We start from the raw sequence: 19,325 nt of genomic DNA on the forward strand, positions 1-19,325 counted from the left end.
TGAGATGTGAGTTTGGAGTAAAGTCTAAGTTGGCTTTTAGTTGTAGCCAATTCCAAGTTATCACATCAATGAAGAAAAAAATCACTTCACTTTTTTACCCAATAGGAGATATGCCATAGCCCAGACTTTTACCTTCATCATTTTTTAATCCTCAATTTAGAACTATGGACATTATGATTTCCCATGAGAGAATCATATAATATATTTTTTATTCTTCCAAAGTCAGGAAGCAGACTGGTCATTTAGTATGTAATGAGCTTCACATGTATCAAACTCTGAATGTGGGTATTTTCCTCTAAATGTCAATGGTGCTTTTTCGTGAAAGAAATTGAAAAAGGTAAGTATGCAAAAAGTTCAAAAAATCTAGAAAAATTAATGTTAGAGATTTGTGGCAAAACTGACTATCCATGGATAAACCAGAACTTAAGGCCAAAGTTTAAACTAAACCCCCGAGTTCAGCATATAGGTAAAAGAAATTTGTCCATGCACAAAGGCTAAATTGTTTTACGTCTTACCTGCTTTACATTGGAAGTGTCTGCAGCTCTGAATCTAGAAGGCACAGCAACGGGTCGTTCTACTCTCGCTGTAACTTTTCTTCTCTTACTCGTTACTATCTCATCATCATCTACATTAGCGTGTCTCCCTGTCAACTTGCCCTCTGCTTGCTGTAAAAAAAAAGGATAACATCAAAGGAACATAGGAAACAGAAACATAATTTGGTAGATGTGGTCTTAAAAGAAGTCTGTACATAAGCAATCTTGTAGCAGACATATTTATTAGCTTTAAAAAGAGACATATCAATGGGGAAAATGTGGTCTTTATGTCGCATCAATGCAGTGTCAATATCAACGTCCCACATCTAATTTTGGTTAGAAAACATTACATATATAGGGGAGACCAGGGAGAAATTGAATACCCCCACCAATCAGCACACTGGTTACATCAGTAAAAAGGTGTGCATAGGCACAGCTCACAACGACATACATGTATCAGCCATTACACAGCTCTACGGGTAAGTTAAAATGATATTTGTTGCCCCTTTTTTGATACATTCCTTTATTTATTGTAAGTAAAATTAATCCTCTATTATGCTAGCTAGTAACCATGTAAGTGTGCAACTTCTGAAAACAAATTTGCGTAAGATTAATGCATCAATGCCCCATGCACAAATTAAAAAGCATTAAATAAACTACACTATTCCAGATATTTCTGAAAAAAAAGACTAGAAAAAACAAAATCATGTGTGACTTTGCTCCATCAATCATACATGTAGCTAGTCTTTTGACAATGATCTAGGAGTGTGTTTGATGATATTGGGCATATTTTACCTGTCTCATGTTCTCTAGCTCCTCTGTGGTCATACACTGATGCCAATCCTTATCATCTCTAACCTTCTCCAGACGAGGGAATCGTAGGGTACATCCCGTCTTATACCTGGCCAAGAATAAAACAAAATACACTGATGTATCAAACAAGATGTATTAAACATCCATCAAGAATGAGATGGATGGCTCCCCTTGAAATGAAAAATAAATTCAAGCATGAGAAAAAGTGAAAATATGAGAAAACTTCTTACTGATTTACACAGTTTTGATAATAAAGTGTTACTTTGAGGATATATTTGCAAAATATAATAACAATAAAAATAAGCATAATTTATAACACGATGTTACCAAGTGCTGCATATTATTACCACAGCTTTACCATGGCTACATGTACCTTTAATCAGGTACTTACATTCAAAGAAATTCTTCCTACTGGATACCCATGTACAACACCTATTGTAAATAAATACCATGCCAAACAAAAGAAAGATAGCACATACATTGATCTGACATTTTCTAGTATTATTTTGGGAGTTAAATTTGTTGAGAAATCCCTGTTGGCATGAATCAGGTTTTTTTTTTTACTATGTACAATACAAGGGGTAATTGGCTAATCCATGAAAGAGCAAACTTAGATTAAAGGATTAAAAAGATGTTTTATTTTCCCAAAATGAAATAGTTTTCAGGAATGTATTTGTAGGCAACAGCAGGTTTCAATAATTCTGCTTTTAGACATTCGGCCTACAATATATAAACTTACGTATTTGATGAGTTGATTTCAGTAGCTTTGATCTGAACGATGAAAGAATTTTGTGGCTCCACATAAAGTTCTGGTTTTTCCTAATAAAAAAACACAAATCATCTTCACTATAAAATGAAAAGATTACACAACTTATTAATATTTGTATAGCGCAGTGCACATGTCCAAAAATAGCTCCTTTCATTTTGTGATTGCTTAAACATCATGTTTTCATAATAGGCTGTTGGATTTCTTCTCGTCACTATACCCTTTCACGTAATTAATTTTGCGCATTTTCTGTCATCCAAAAATAAGTACATTTATCAATTAATTAATTGCAAAATTTATTTTTTGATGCTGTATATACAGACCTACCCTGTTTAATAAAATATCTTCAACTAAAAAAAAAAAAAAAAAAAATATTTGTATAGCGCAGCTTTTATATGGATATATTCGGCTGTGCTTGTTCAGAGCTCTTTTTACTTATGTCCACACAGCACATTTTCTTAACTAAAGAGATATGTTTTTAATTTTGATTTGAAGAGAGCCAAGGATGGAGAGCTTCTTATATCAATTGGCAGGCTATTCCATAGTTTGGGGGCAGCAAGTGCAAATGCACGATAACCAAGTGTGACTTTTGTTTTGTAAAATGGGATCTGAAACAATAATTTATCTGTGGAACTTCGCAGGCTTCGACATTGTGATTGGGTTTTAAGTTTGAGTAATTCTGTAATGTAATGTGGGGCTTGACCGATTAATGATTTATATACAATTAACAGAATATTGAATGAAATTCTTTGACGTACAAGCAACCAGTGGAGTTCTCTCAGAAGAGGTGTAGTGGAACTGAACTTTGGGACATGGTAGATAAGTCTTGCACATGAATTTTTTACTCTTTGTAACTTAGAAATAAGACTATCAGGCATTCCAAACAACAAACCATTACAGTAGTCAAGCTTACTTGTAATCAGAGCATGTGCCACCAGTTTGATACTTTCTTGATCAAAGAATTTGCGAATGCGCCGAAGGTTATAGAGGAGATAATATGTTGATTTGCATACATTCGTGACTTAGGTTTCCATATTGAGGTTTGTATCAAAATAAACTCCTAAATTCCTTGCAGTATCAGAGGGTTTGACATTGGATACTCTAATTTTATACAGTTGATATTAATTTTAGAGATCTGCTGTGAAGTGCCAATGAGCAAAAATTCACTTTTGCTATCATTTAATTTCAGATTATTATTGAGCATCCAGCTACAAATAAAAATGATACATTGTTCTAGCCTTGCAACACTTGTGTCTGCAGAGGTAGATGGCCTAAAAGGTATATACAATTGTGTGTCGCCGGCATAACAATGACAAGAAACTACTGGAAAATTATTCTGAGTGCTATTAATAAGGCTACTTGTGTATAATGCAAAAAGCAAGGGACCGAGTCGTGAGCCCTGGGGCATGCCAATAGGTACTGGGAAAGAATCTGAGACAGTACCATCAATAACAACTTTTTGAAGCCGATCAGACAAGTACGACTTGATCCAGTTGAGAGCAACACCATTGATACCGAAACAATTATGTAAAATTTCCTAAAGTCTGGTGTGGTCTATAGTATCAAATGCGCTACTTAAGTCTAGTAATAATAGAAGAGTGACTTTCTGATTGTCCATTGCCATTAGAATATCACTCTTAATCCTAAGCAGCGCAGTTTCTGTACTATGACATTGTCTATATGCGGATTGATTGGTGTAAGAAGTGAATTACTATTGAGAAACTGTAAGATTTGTTGAGTGGCTGCACCTTCTACCAATTTTGAAATGTATTGTAAGTTGCTTACAATTCGTAGAACAACATTTTTATTATAAAGATTTAAATATCTCCTGTTAGCAATGGTGGCGCTGTCAAGACATTTTGGCTGACCTAACAGACATCTACCATTGAAAGTAAGTTCAGTAATCTTCCTCTCATGAATATGTTCAGAAACATAAACTTGTTTCATTGGCCAAGTGATTACTGGAACTAGGTTGCCACTGTATTAACCCTCTGGAAATGAGAGAATTCAGGAGCTAATAGGTCAATATTCTGTCCCGTGTAATGACCCATTACCAGGTAACATAAAAAGATACAATTCTAATATCAAAAGTAACTTCATTGCATGGTTTGCCACAGATTCAATATCAGTTCAATTTTATTAACTTTCTTTCCATTTTCACTTCACTTCATGAACCTAAGCCATAATAATAATAATAATAATATGGAACATTTATATAGCGCTTTATACAAATGTTTCTACCTGATTGGATGCTCGAGCATCCAAGGAATTCCTTCCTACTGGGTACCCATTTACTACACCTGGGTGGAGAGTGGCAAATGTAGATAAAGGCCTTGCAAAAGGACGCGAGTGCTGTGGTGGGGTTTGAACCCCGGACCCTGTGATAATTTGAGAGCCTTACACCTTTTTCATAGGCGAACATTTCAGGAAGGTCCTGCATATATGTGGTTGGTTTACATACTTGATTATAAGTTTGATTGCATCTTTTGTGAAATAGGGGTTTTGGTGTGTTTGACTTACCCTTGTGCACTGTAACCATCTAGGCGGGTTTTCCTTATCATATTTCTTCCAGTGTTTGGCAAGTTTCTGGTTGAATTCATACAGTTCCTGTAAGGTGTACCCTGATCCAACCTACATGCACAAGAACAATATAAACTCAGATTGTCAATTCCCATTTTCAATATTTCATTTATCCCCTAAAACTAGCATAAGGAATCAACAAGAAATATTGCACTAAATCAAATTTTAAAGACATTGTTTAATTCAATGATGAAATTGCATGTAAAAAGATATATCTGCTTAAGTTTCAAAATGATTTAGCATTGCCTCAGTTACAGGTAAATGAAAGAATTCTTCAAATGATCAATCTCCTGGATTTCATTGACATAGTAAGATATTTCAATTCTACAATTTATACTTTTTATCTATGCTAGTGGCTGGGAATTGCCTAATTTTCACAAGCAGTTGCATTTTCTACTCTCATGATTAAAGGACTTCGACAGACAGACATACTAAGGCAACTCTTACCTTGCAAAATGAGTAAAAGATCTTTGGGTGGTCTCCTTCCCTGCTAGGTGGAACAGCTACTGCGCACAAGAAGTGAGAGATGAGCTGTGCCCGAAACTGATCAAGCAAAATGGGTGAAATAACAAAATACTGTTACATCAAAATGATGATTGGAGAAGTGATGAACTCTTTCCCATAAAGGTACGCATTAACTTTATAATATATTTTATTTTATAATATCATGCAGAAACAAGCTAAATGTAACAATGAATTGTGTTTAACATTGGGCTATACTAGTATCAATCTAAAGCTATTTTACAAATGTTACAAAATATTTCCCTACACAAATATCCATGGAAAACTTTTTTACTCTCCAATATGATTATTAAACAGGAAAGTAAATTTAATAACTTTGATTTCAAATGGCTGTGTTAAAAATATGATACAGCAATGGCTGTATCATATTCTGACATTGCAGGAATGCAAAGTTGGCTGCCATACTAGTGTGCAAAGTTTATGATTGTGAAGAGCAGGAAAGCAATCTGACAGACAGACATTACATGTACTCACAAGAACCTACCTTTATCATCAAATGTGATTAATCAGTACCCATCTCATACAGATTGAGCACATCTTTACCTTCTAACGATACTCTATTTATGTGTATCTGTCTTACCCCTTTTCCAAAGTAGCCTCCTACTACCAGTAAGTCTAACTCATCCATCAGATTGTCTACATACTCAGGTTTGATCTTCAACCAACCACTGCCTATCAGGAGAAATAATGAAAGAATTCAAACAAATATTGGTGATTATCATCTATATAGAGCTTTTTAACGATGCATTAAAAGTGTGTATTTTGGTCTGCATCGGTTGCCCGTGCAGTATCAGAGCATATTCCTAAAAAGGACCGAATTCCAACGAATACCCCAAAGGCTCCTGTATATAATTTGCTATTGAATATGAGAGCAGATTCAACAGTATAGTGCACATGTGCTGAGTATCGAACGACTCTCCCTATAGGCTTACGTGCAAAACCGGCAGACGACACACACAATATCGCACTACACAATATCGTTTACATCGCAAAAAAAATGGCAGCCTCCAAGGAGTCTAGATTTGTTTTGCTTCAGAGGATGATTTCGATGACATTTTGAGGAACAAGGAGGCCAAGAATACAAGGAAAGCTACAAGAAAATCAGTGACATTGTTTTGAGCCTATCTGCTGGAGAAAGGACATAGCAAAGACTTTGAAAACCTTGACAAAACAACGCTCGCTTCACTGCTGGGGAGATTCTACTTGGAAGCAAGAAAAACCGATGGTGATTTCTACAAAACCACTTTGCTTTGCTGCATTCACGCTGGTCTCAATCGCTTCCTTAACAAGGAGTATCATCATGGAATCATTTACAAAATTAAGGACAGTATATTTACAGAGGCAAATGTTTCCTTTCGGGCAGCTACTGTCCAACTCAAGAAGCTGGGAAAGGGGGATGTAGCTCATCATACACCTCTTGATAAGAATGACATTAGAGCATTGTATAGCTCTAAATCAGGTGTCTTTGATCAGTCAAGTCCAAGTGGCTTACAGAAGAAAGTTGGTTTGAACTTATGATTTATATTTGCCGTAGAGGTCGCAAGAATCTCAGGGACCTAAAGAAGGATCATTTTCAGGTCTACAGGGACTCGGGGATGGATTTGACTATGTATGTCCCTTAAGCCAAAGATGAATTGACAAAAAAAAACTTGTGAGGATCGTTCAACGCGAATTGACTGTGGGAGGATGTACCAAACAGGAGACAAAGATTGCCCAGTTTCTTCATTTAAGGAATACATTTCTCAGCTCAACCCATTGTGTGAAGCATTCTTCCAAACCCCTAAAACAGCCGCACCGAGTACAGGGGCAAGGTACAAAAACTGTCCAATGGGATTGAACCAGTTGGGTAATATGATGGCCCAGTTATGAAGATCTGCCAACCTATCGAGAGTCTACATGAATTACTGTCTTAGAGCCATAAGTATAACCATACTTGATAAAACTGGATTTGCTTCACATGAGATTTGTCAAGAGTCCAGTCATAGAAATGAAGGGAGCCTAGTTTCATACGTTGGCCTTGTTGGCGAGGACAGGAAACAAAAGAGATGTCTCATGCTCTATCACGAGCTCTAGGCAAAGTGAAAGAACCAGAGAAGAACGCATGAAAACTGAAAAGCCATCAACCTGTAGGCCCCCTAAGCCTAGGCCAAGACTAGCCCCAGCAACCGTAAGCAGACCCCCTGATCATGATGCAGCACCAACAGGTATTGAAACTGGGCTTAACAATAGACCTACGGCTAGGCCTAATCTAGTTACTGAGGAGGAAGTGAACTTTGACCTTGAGTACAATGTAGAACTAACTAGTTCCCAAGAAATTGAGGAATTTAATCTTAGTCAGTCTGAGACAACAGCAGAAGGAAACACCACCAAATCCACATTTGCTCGCAGTTCTGTATCCAGTAGTCATAACACCATGACATCAAGAGCGCATACCATGCATTTTCAGCAGAGTCCGTTCGTTCTGAACAACTGTAACGTAACCATAAATTATTACACAAACTAAACTTTTGTTGTGATTTGAAAATAGACAAATTGGAGTTTGCTGCCATTTTGTCTCAACCTGTTGCAGTTCATCAGTGTTTTTAAAGTGTTAGACTAGTTACGAACAGTTGAATACCAAGTGATTGAGGATTTCTTTTTTACTTGGATATGACTAAAGTTTGCTGCCATTTTTCTCAGCTTGGCATGTTCCTGTTTTTCAGTTTAGTGTTTAAAATTTTTAGAGTTGGATACCAAGTGAATAGGATTTTGTGCATCATGGAATATCAGTTTAGTGCAATGCTAAGTAGGCCTAGTTCTTTTTACCATTCATTCTGAATGTTTATTGTTAAAGATGATAATAATTATATTGGATAGCTTAACTTCATGGGATACCAGAAATATTCCACTCGTTAGGGTCAATATTCCATTAAAAATTTCATCTTCGATTTGTGGAATATTGACCCTAACTCATGGAATATTTCCAGTATCCCATTCAGAGCCATCCAATATAATATTAATATCCTCCTTGTCACCACAACTCATAAAACATAAGAGATAAATGAAATAATTCTAAAGATAATTGATGCTCGTACATGTATTCTGGTTTATTAATTAAGAGTCGTACCAAATACTAAATTCCAGGTTATCAATATCAATTTACACAGAAAGGTGAACAAAATTATCTTAAATTTCATACAAATTACATTGCTGAAAAATTGGGGTAAAGTGCAATTTTATTGGCCTACAACTATTATTTCCAGGAAGAAATTAAGAACGATAAATGGGCTTTCTGCATCTCTTCACATAAGTAAGGAAATCATCAATTACGTAAAAGTGGTATCCTGCTCTTGGAATGTCTTCATACACGGATCAAACAAGAAATGGTTCAAATGTACAAACAGAATTTTAATGCAGCTGCTGTGTACAGTATAGTGTGTTTCTGTATTTGATTAAAACATTCTTTTTTTTGGGGGGGGGGGGGGGTGGGTAGAAATTTTCTTATCAATGTAACTCATATACGACACCTTGCATTCAGGGGTATACACCTCTGCAATAAAAGTAATGTTTTAATGAACAAAATAATTCAGACCTTTCCTCTTATCCGGCCGATAGGTTGATTCTGGATGTTTGACGACAATTCCTTCTTCTCGTCTATCTATAGCGTCATTCAATGCCTCAACAACCTCAGCCCTGAAAAGGTAAACAGAGCCTCAATCACTGCACAAAATCATTGGCAGAAACGCCCTTTATACATGTACATGTATGTATAGTCCTGATAGGGACTGTTTTTTATTTTTTTCCAGTGAAAGTTCTGACAAAACTGCATGTTTACATTTTTACCAAAAGAATACAAAATATTATTTGTCAGGACTATATTCATGGTGTTTCCACAAACATTTTCTTCTAGATTTGCTATCATACACACACTTAAAGCTCATAAAAAAATACCCGAATAGTTATCAGGGGTATGTAACATTCTATTTGAATGAAATAATAAAGAATGGCCACATCAAAGCGAGTTGGTATTCAGGGAAAAGTGAAAGGTCTTTTCCTTTTAATCGTTTATTAGTGAGACAATAATATACTGTGGTATAATTGTATCAAAGGAAAATTAAGAAAACGCCGCTGCCCCCCCCCCCCCCCCCCACATAAACATGAAGGTTTTTTTTTTATGATGGCGAGAGGCTCCCATGACTCATTAGTTGAAATATTCCAGATTATTCAACATTCACTCAATGCACAAATACAAGAATTGCACTAAATTATGCAAAATGACTACATGTACCTGCCCTTGGGTTAGAAGAGTCATTTGCGATATAGAATAAGGTGTTGATTAATTTGTATTTGGATGCTGGGTAGGTTACTGTATTCAATGAGTGGTAGACTACACCACTTGAGGCTTTAGAAAGACATGCTTTTGTTTCCCTAGGGGATTATCAGTACAACAAAAGATACAGACCTGGGGGCCGTTTCATAAAGCTGTTCGTAAGTTAAGAGCGACTTTAAGAACGACTGGTGATCCTTTATTGTGGTAAATGGTATATTCATTGGCGATGGTTACGCGCGTAAGAAAGGTTCACCAGTCGTTCTTAAAGTCGCTCTTAACTTACGAACAGCTTTATGAAACACCCACCAGGATACTTGGTACTTTAATTGGCATCTTGTATTATCATAATATAAGTCTTTAACAACTCTTTTCATACTACAAAGAACTTGGGGATTAAACAGTCTACGTGTATTGTGCCTATAAAATCATGCGTTTATATATTGCAGACTATATATTCCCCAATCTGACCACCACTCCTTTCAATCTCTCCCAAATGATCATGACATTCCTACCCTTTCCCCAACAAAATAAGTGATTCCCTAAATCTATTCATAAGCGAGTAAATAAAGTCATTATTAACACTTACTTTGTAGCTGCATCTCTCCTTTCTACCAAGACCATTCTTCCTTCTACTACAGTGAATACTCTACAATGAAATGAATACAATAAAAAAAAAACATTACGCCAGACATTATTTTGGGATGCCAGTTGGAATTGATCAGAGGGCCTGAAAATCACCTAGAATACAATATTTTGTACACAAAAATGCTAAAACTATGGCCTGAAAATAAAGTGCCAGAGCCTGAATTCAGGCTTTTGCCTGAAAACTGGCATCCCTATAGGTCCCCATTGCATATAAGTTACCATTATGGTAACTTTGTCATGCAATGGTATCTTGCACGGAATCCTTGATTTTGATTGGCTGTTGATCATCGTTACCATGGTAGTTATCATTGGATGGCATAGATACCATAATGGTAACTTTTATACAATGGGGCCTAGGACTGAAAGTCTGTCATGAGAGGTTGTAATAAAATCATTGAAAATATGAGATTGAAGAAATAGTTTGATGTTGGGCATTGCTATTGTGTTTACCTGTGATCTAGCCATATGATCGTTTACGTCCAAGTCACATTTTTTGGAGAGTGGTATAAAAAGCCAGTCCAAAGACATAAATTATCACACCTGGGGAGCATTTCATGAAAGGACTAGTCAGACCTTTTGTCCGACAAAGTGTGTTTATCCAACAGTTACCATAGTAACAGTGTTTCTCAGCCATTAAGAATCAAGGAAACAAATGTTGATAAAATGCTCCTCTGATTGGAACAAGTTTGCCAAAAACATACATGTGCAATGGTGAAGTAATAATGGTAATTTACTGCACTTTTGTGAGGCATACACCATAGCATAGTCAAACTACTATTACTACTACTCTGCATAAACATAACTCTCACTAAGAATAGTATGCATTAATAACATGGTAATTCAAATACTAATTTTCTAAGCACTTACTTTGGTAGGTAGCTGAGCCTTTCCTTCAAAGGTCGGTTTGCAAGTTTGGTGTCATTTACAAGGAGAACATCAAAGACAGCATAACATACCTGAACATCTAAAATGAGGAATCCAATCATTAAAATCTAAATATACACACTGTTTAAAACAAAATGGATTCAACATTATGTTTAAAAGACACAAGTGAAGTTAGAAGTAATTGATTCTAAAAATGTAGGCCTACAATAGTACCTGCAGCTGGTAAGTTTACAAGATCCAAAGTGCTCGACCCACCACTGCTATCCCTTTCCATTGCTTAATTTATATCAGAAGTGTGCAAATATACTGATATACGGTATGAAATAAACAAACCCAACATGCACCTCTAAAATCAACTCAAACAACTAATATAACAACTGAATTATAATGAACCTTTGTACGGTGCAAAAAAGGGGTTTTGTGAATATAAACATTTGTATTGCAAATATGAAATTATATCGCAATTTTTTTTTCTCACCTAAGATCTCAGTTAATAGTTGATAGTTGCATATCACTACAGACTACACTTCCATTAGTGCAGAATTTATTCAGATAATGATGATTATACTTGCTGTTATCGAATGCTTAACACATAATCCATCAGAAGCCTCTCAGCGCTCTACAATAATGCATCATAATTACCATGGCTTTAGCCGAGCAGCTGAAAAACACTTGCTGTTTCAACAAATTAATTCTTGCCAGGTCCCTTTTCACCTGGGTTGAGTGAAGCACAATATGGCTACATTTCTTGCTAAAGGAAATTAATGCATCATGGGTTAGGATTTGAACCAGTGACCTTTGATGAAGTGATGCAAGTCAGAACTGCACAAAAGCACACTCTATTATGAGTAATACAGAGTTAAATAAAAAAATGCTTTAAATTTCAAATTCATATTTACCTTCATCATCACGCAAGCTTTTGATATCAAAGTTTTCTCCTTTTGAACTGTATTTAGAAAAGAGACATATTCTCGGTTAAGAAGTTGAAAGTTGAATGTGGGTGATATTACTGACTCAAATTGATCTCATTTTAATCAATCTTTATTCCAGTTACCTCACATTAAATTTCGTAGATGAGGAGGCTATGCTATTTTTTTTCTCACAGTGAAAAACTTGTCATAATATCACTGTTTAATACCTACCCAGAGCATTTCATTCATATTTTTTTCAGGTATTTTGAGTTATTATCTAGCTCTCCACACATATTTGACTTTGACTTATAAATAATGATAAAATAAATAATATGTCCATTTATATAGCGCAGTTACTTTGTGCATTTATTATTAAATTATAATCTCAAAATGTTCCCTGATGTTGTTTACGGAGAGTCCACTTTCATATGCCTGAATAAATATTTGTGTATGACAATAAAAACTTGTTTCTTCTATATCATATCAAAATTTGAAAATACTTGATATACTCACATGAAAGCTTTTGTATCAGCATTGTATGCACACATTTCACCATCCAATATACAGGAATGGACATTACTGTAAAGAGAGATATGAGAGTCATGAACAATTCAAATTTTGTCTATTATCAAAGAATTAAATATTCCCATTCTTACTGCCCATTTACTCTTTTTAACCCATATACATCATATATCACATATATGGACTAAAACGTGAGTCAGATGGTACTCTTGGGACATTATTAGTGTGTTTGAAGAAAGATAATTGAGCGGAGAGCACAAATAAATAGTTTAATAACTAAAGGGTAGCCACAGAGTGAAGCGAATAGACCAGATTTCAAAAACAAGATCAACAGATAGAGGGAGAGATTTTACTCATTCTGACAAAATTTAGTGGCAGGATAAAAAGAATCATCGGCTACATGAAGATCAAGATGACTCACCTCTTAAAACAGTTTGCAATGTATGGTGTCAAGCTTCCTTCCATTGGACTCTTTCCAAATGACCCAGAATAATCATGAGATCTATAAAAAAACAAAACAGGAGACATGGGAGACCATTTAATTAACAATTAGAGTACATAGGAAACTTCATAATAATCATGAAAACAAAAATAAAAAAGATAGATGAAAACCCATCATAAGGAAAAAAAATGTATGAGAACATAAAAAAACAGCATACTACTTTCATTTTCATTTCCATTAAAAACTGAGGTCATGTTTAATTGGATATCTATTTGGAAATTCCTCTCAAACATATTTCTAAGTTGACCTCTTTTTAAGTCTCCAAAGATGAATTTTCTATTAGGAGAGTGCGCCCTCACCCTTGCTCGGACAACATGTCATCCAGCTAAACCCTTCAAAATTATATCAAATCTGCTGGTGAGAAGTTTTGGTGGTATTTTTCATGTGAGTAATATTGTTAACTGTAATACATAGATTAAGAGTGAACATTATGCCTTTCAAACGTACTCTAGCAACCCCTGAAAAAGGGATATCCGAACCCCCGAAAAAATCTAGTGCGTCCAGCGGTTCGCACAGCGAAGTTCAACCCGGTGGGTCCGGGGGAACCGTAGGCGACCAATGTGCTCCAGAGTGGTTTACTTGCTTTCTTCAGAAGTTCTCAAAGCTGGAAGAAAAAATCGACAACCTTGTGATTAAGAGGCTGGAGGTTATTGCACAAAAGGCCCAGATGAATGAGGAGAAAATTGAGGCATGTGGTGTTCAGCTGAATGAAGTTGTAGCTGAGGTGAGAAAGCTCAGGAGTGAAAAAGAGGAGTTGGACGCAAAGTTAGATGATCTCGAGAATAGGGCTAGGAGGAACAATCTTATCTTACACGGCATCCCTGAGGTAAAGAAAGAAGTTTGTGAGACAACCATTCGTGAGTTCTTGTCTGGTTTTGTTGGGGTGTCTGAATCTGATTTCACCATTGAGAGATGCCACCGTACCCCTACTGTTAGGCGAGAAGGTCACGATGATTCTAAACCTAGAATTATCCATATTGCCTTCACCTCGTATGTGATGAAGGAAAAGGTCAGGAAAGCTAGCATCGCCAAACTCAAAGAGGCAGGTCTGTACAAAGGGAGTCGAGTCTTTGTTTCTGAGGACTTTTCACAAAAAGTACTGAACAAAAGGAGAGAGAAGAAGGAGCAACGACTTCAGTTGAAGGCGGAGGGGAAAAAACCCTTCTTCATGTACCCGGCAAGACTGGCCTATAGGGATAAGGACGGGAGGCTAATAATTGTCTAGCCTGCTGGAGTGTAAATCTAAGACTGTCAAGTTCACAGGACTTTTTTACTGGTTACATGTAGATTTCTTTTAAATCACCAACTCTAGTTTTAACATATTTTTCTGTTCTTACATGTGACACCGTAACCTTCTAATTCTTGAAATTTTACGAGATATGGTTGGATTATTAAAAAAAAATTTTTTTAGAAGATCCCTTTTTTCTAATAAACAAGGCTAACTATATTACTTTAATCAATGTATACCAGCTAGATTTGGTTTTTTTTTCATGCATTTATATATATTTTTTTGCTTTCAAACCGTTACACTTGCCAAAACTGTTTTCTGATTTGAAGTTTTGGCACTTTGTGTTTGCACTCTTTCATCTTCTGCCAGAATGAAAGTTTTGATATTGTTTTTTACTTTATTTTTTTCTTGTGACAAGTACAGTATTGAAATTTTTTACAATGTTTTAAGATTGTTAAAATCTTCTCATGCAATGATGGTTTTAAACCAATATGCCAGGTTAATTGTTCCTATTTGTAAGGGGTCTCCTTTTATCAGTGTTTTTTGTGAACATTAATGTTACTCAAATTATGTACTTTTAATTGTAGGGGTTTGCAAGATTTTGTAAGCGCAGAAAAATCTTTCACTTTCTACGTAACACTGATTGTGATATTATTTTACTTCAGGAAACTCATTGTGGTAAAGATGACGAGAAATTCTGGAAATCCCAGTGGGGTGAGCACTGTTGGTTTACTAACTTCTCTTCCAATAGTCGGGGTGTTGCAATACTAATACAAAATTCTATCTCAGTGAGAATGAAGTCATCCTTCTATGACCCTCAAGGTAGATTTTTAATTCTGAATTGTTTTTTGAATGACATACATTTGACTATTGTTAGCATTTATGCTCCCAACAACGATGACCCTAATTTTTTTCTAGAGACATTTGCAGAAATGGACAAGTTTGAAAATTCGTTCTTAATCTTGGGCGGAGACTTCAATGCCACCCTTAGTGATATAGATTACCAGGGTACAAGACACCGTCATTCAAATGTTAGGGCTAGCAATATGATTTCAGATCTCATGGAAGAATACAACTTAATTGATGTTTGGAGACATTTTCATCCAACACAGCGACAATATACACGACATCAAAAGTCACCCCAAGTTCTCTCTAGATTGGATTACATTTTGGTTTCTAGTGATTTTATAGGTAACTGCGTTAAGTCGAAAATATCCCCTGGAATCCAATCTGACCATTCCATAGTATCTATACATTTCAACGATAATAGTCCCAAAAGAGGTAAAGGATATTGGAAGCTTAATTGTTACTATTTACATCATGATGCAGAATATATAAATTTGATTAAGGAGAAGATCTCTGAATTTAAAAAAATCATAAGGATTCTGAATGTAATCCAAACACTCTGTGGGATGCCCTTAAATGTGTAATTACTGGTTGCAGTATGGAATACTTTGCCAGAAAAAAGAAAGAAAGGAAAAAAGAAAAGGATCATCTCAATAAAGAAATTGAGATAATGAAGTCTCAACTAAGTGAAAATGTCTCCAAGAATAAACAACTTTTAGCAAATATAGCTGATCTGGAAGATAAATTGGATAAATTATATGATTTCGAGACAAAAGGTTTGATAATCAGATCCAGGGTCAGATGGTTAGAAGAAGGAGAAAAGAATTCAAAATATTTTTGTAATTTAGAAAATAGATCTTGGCAGAAAAAAACTATCAGTACAATCAAGGATGGAGAGGGAAAGTTGTCTTCTGACCCAGATAAGATATTAAAAGAAATTCATGACTTTTATGAAAACTTGTATAGTAATTCCCAACATCAGAATAGCTCAGATGATAATTTCCAAGATCTATTTAATAAGATAAATATTCCTAAATTAACAGATAGTGAAAAAGAATTATTAGAAAAACCACTTTCAAAACAAGAGATAGTTGATGTCATTAAATCTATAAAAACCAACAAAGCCCCTGGCTTTGATGGTCTTCCTATTGAATTTTACGTAGAGTTTTGGCCGGATATATGTGATATGCTATTAGATTCTTTTAATTTTTCTCTACGAAGTGGGATGATGTCATTATCACAAAGAAATGGTATTATAACCCTCCTTCCGAAAAAAAAACAGGGATGAACTTTTGATTAAAAACTACCGGCCTATTACGCTTTTGACGGTTGATTATAAAATATTGGCAAAATGTCTGGCAGAACGTATTAAACGTTTTATTAATTGTCTTATTCATACTGATCAATCTGCTTTTTTAAGAGGTAGAAACATAATTCATAATTTAATATTTGATATCATAGAGTACACTGAAGCAAATAATATACCAGGAGCTATACTACTACTTGATATTGAAAAGGCTTTTGACAGTGTAAATCATAATTTCCTTTTTCAGACTTTAAAACAGTTCAACTTTGAGGACAACTTCTTATCTTGGATAAAGACTCTTTATAAGGAACGTACTTCTTATGTACTAAATAATGGCTTTTTGACTAATCGCATTTCGATGCAACGAGGTATTTTTCAAGGCTGCCCTATTTCTCCATATTTATTTTTGTTTGTTATTGAGATTTTGGCATTATCAATAAGACAAAACGATAATTTGAATGGAATGAAGATACAAGACCATGAAGTTAAAATTTCTTTATTTGCAGATGATTCTGTTTGTTTTATAGATGGGTCCAGAAAGTCATTTGATTCATTGTTTGATGTTTTGTACCAATTTGGGAAATATTCTGGATGCAAGTTGAATTTATCTAAGACTGAAGCAATTTGGATTGGGTCAAAGAAAGGGTGCCAAGACTTCCCCATGAGTAATCAAGGAATTACTTGGAGAAACTCTACATTTAAGTCTTTAGGGATAAATTTTTCATTGGATTTGAGTTTGATATTTGATCTTAATTATAAAGAAAAACTTAAGCAAATGACACAGACCATAAATTGTTGGCGGATGAGAAATCTATCTCTTATTGGTAAAATTTGTGTGATCAAGTCTTTCGTCTTGCCTCAACTAATTTATCTGTTCTCTGTGTTAAGTATAAAAACACCCCAAAAATATTTTAATGAATTAAATAGTCTTTTTTCAAGTTTATTTGGAATGGTGGAAAAGATAGAGTCAAAAGAAAATATATGTATAGTGATTATATTCAATGTGGCCTAAAAATGATTGATCCTTGGGTTTTTTCTCTTGCTCAGAAAATGTCTTGGGTGAAACTTTTACTTAATGATAAATATGTTTCAGCATGGAAGTCCATTGAAGTGCTGGCTTTGGAAAAATTTCATAAGGATAACAAAATTTTATGGAAAGCATTTGCCCCAGAATCAATTTTAAAATCTCTGGAAAACTCTCAAATAGCTGATTCATTGCGAACTTGGTATGTCTCTCGTGAATATGCTACTCTAGAATCATATCACGCTAAATTCTCTGAAATTGGTACTTGTCAGATTTTGTGGTTTAATAGACTCATTCGCTCTAAATCCAAAAGGTATTTTTATTATGAATCATGGGATAACAAGAACATCTCAAGCATTTCAGATCTATTGAACCCACCCTTACCAAACCATAAATTGTTTGAAGAATTGATTTTAGACTTTGACATTCCGAGATCAGATCGAAGAAAATATAACTTTTTGATCAAACACATTCCAGAGGACTGGTTAGACGTTCCTTTTTTATATAGTGTAAACATTCATGATTCCTTAGTTTCCTCGTGACTTGTTATTAAAAAAGTACCTAAGTATGCTTATAAGATAATGAATGTACCTCAGATCCCTGAGAAGAGGTATGATTATTGGAATAGTCAAATTACTGTTCCTGAAGAAACCATTTGGGAGAAGGTTCATAATGTCAATTTCACTTGTACTATTGACACTAGATTGCGTTCTTTTTATTAAAAATATTTCATAAAACAATATCATTGAATAATTTTTTATTCAAAATCAATAGAAAGGAATCTCCCAACTGTGTATTTTGTGAAAAGGAAGAAGAAACGATTGTACACTTATTTTGTGAATGTGAAAAAGTGACTCCACTTTGGAAATATGTTACAAATTCGTTAGAACGTAAAAGCAATGTTATTAATCTTACGAATTTTGAAAAACTGTTTGGTATAATAACTGATAAGTTTTTAACTTACATTTTATTGATTGTGAAATATTACATATATATTTGTAAATTTAGAGGTGATACTCCAAACGTTGAATTTTTTAAGAATTTCATCAAATCTCAAAGGGAAACTGAATACTATATGGCCAAAAAAAGAAACAAGCTCGCTTTACATTTAAAAAAATGGAGATTTGAGCTTTGAAGAAGTTCACTTGTAAAACACGTTGCATTTTTTTATACCCAGTAAGTACAGGTTAATATTTTGCCACGGCTCATTACCTGATAATTGTAAGTATGTGTTCAGACTCTAATTGTTTTAGTTTGTTCTGGATGATGTTACTTGTCCCTTTTTTTTTCTTTCTTTTTTCTTTATCAATTTTGTTGTTTTATTTTTGTTTGTTTGTTTACGATCATGTCTAATTATGTAAATATTGTGATTTTCTGTAATTGATTATTTATGAAAACAATAAAAACATAATAAAAAAAAAAAAAAAAATTCTATTAGAACTTGTTTTGCACTAAAAAAAAATCCATCTTATTGAAAACGTTGTTAAAATCCCTAGTATAGGCCTATACATATTGGTAGTACTACCAGATGGATAGAGGTTCTCTGATTGAAGATACTAATTCATGGATCATAAATGAGGTAAATGAGCCACCATAAAACAACCAACAAGTCCCAGTGGGACTTTTCCATTTTTTGGAAGTTAGTTATCATGTGAAAAATACAGGGGTCAGAAGTAAAGAGGAAATAAGTGTATTTTTTATATAATTGAAATGACTCCTTTTTCAAATCACTATCAGAAAAAGGATTGGAGCTGAGCCAAGATTAAGCTTAATTACTTGTATATATTATGTAGCTTGGAAAGATGCTTCATGAATGATCATTATTTTTCTTCTTTACTTGCTAATATCTTATTATACATTTGCTACTGACAGAATGCTACATTTACAATCTTCTCAGTCACACAACTTGTTCATAAACAGCATTGATCATTTT

The 19,325-nt window shown here is 34.7% G+C and overlaps 1 protein-coding gene across 2 annotated transcripts in view; it reads right to left on the reverse strand.

Annotated features, from left to right (window-relative positions):
• LOC135153884 (DNA ligase 4-like) overlaps positions 1-19,325 on the reverse strand; it is a 41,071-nt gene that overhangs the window by 9,445 nt on the left and 12,301 nt on the right. For both annotated transcript variants that reach the window (XM_064098491.1, XM_064098499.1), the window contains 12 exons: positions 12,908-12,988; positions 12,478-12,543; positions 11,953-11,999; positions 11,036-11,132; positions 10,110-10,169; positions 8,786-8,886; positions 5,795-5,886; positions 5,140-5,235; positions 4,633-4,743; positions 2,086-2,165; positions 1,329-1,434; positions 516-665 (listed from right to left, as the gene is read on the reverse strand). In XM_064098491.1, the coding sequence (XP_063954561.1) occupies positions 516-665; positions 1,329-1,434; positions 2,086-2,165; positions 4,633-4,743; positions 5,140-5,235; positions 5,795-5,886; positions 8,786-8,886; positions 10,110-10,169; positions 11,036-11,132; positions 11,953-11,999; positions 12,478-12,543; positions 12,908-12,988 (1,087 nt within the window). The remainder of the gene's footprint in view (positions 1-515; positions 666-1,328; positions 1,435-2,085; positions 2,166-4,632; positions 4,744-5,139; positions 5,236-5,794; positions 5,887-8,785; positions 8,887-10,109; positions 10,170-11,035; positions 11,133-11,952; positions 12,000-12,477; positions 12,544-12,907; positions 12,989-19,325) is intronic.

Source organism: Lytechinus pictus, chromosome 1 (assembly GCF_037042905.1).
Source record: "Lytechinus pictus isolate F3 Inbred chromosome 1, Lp3.0, whole genome shotgun sequence".
Taxonomy (NCBI): domain Eukaryota; kingdom Metazoa; phylum Echinodermata; class Echinoidea; order Temnopleuroida; family Toxopneustidae; genus Lytechinus; species Lytechinus pictus.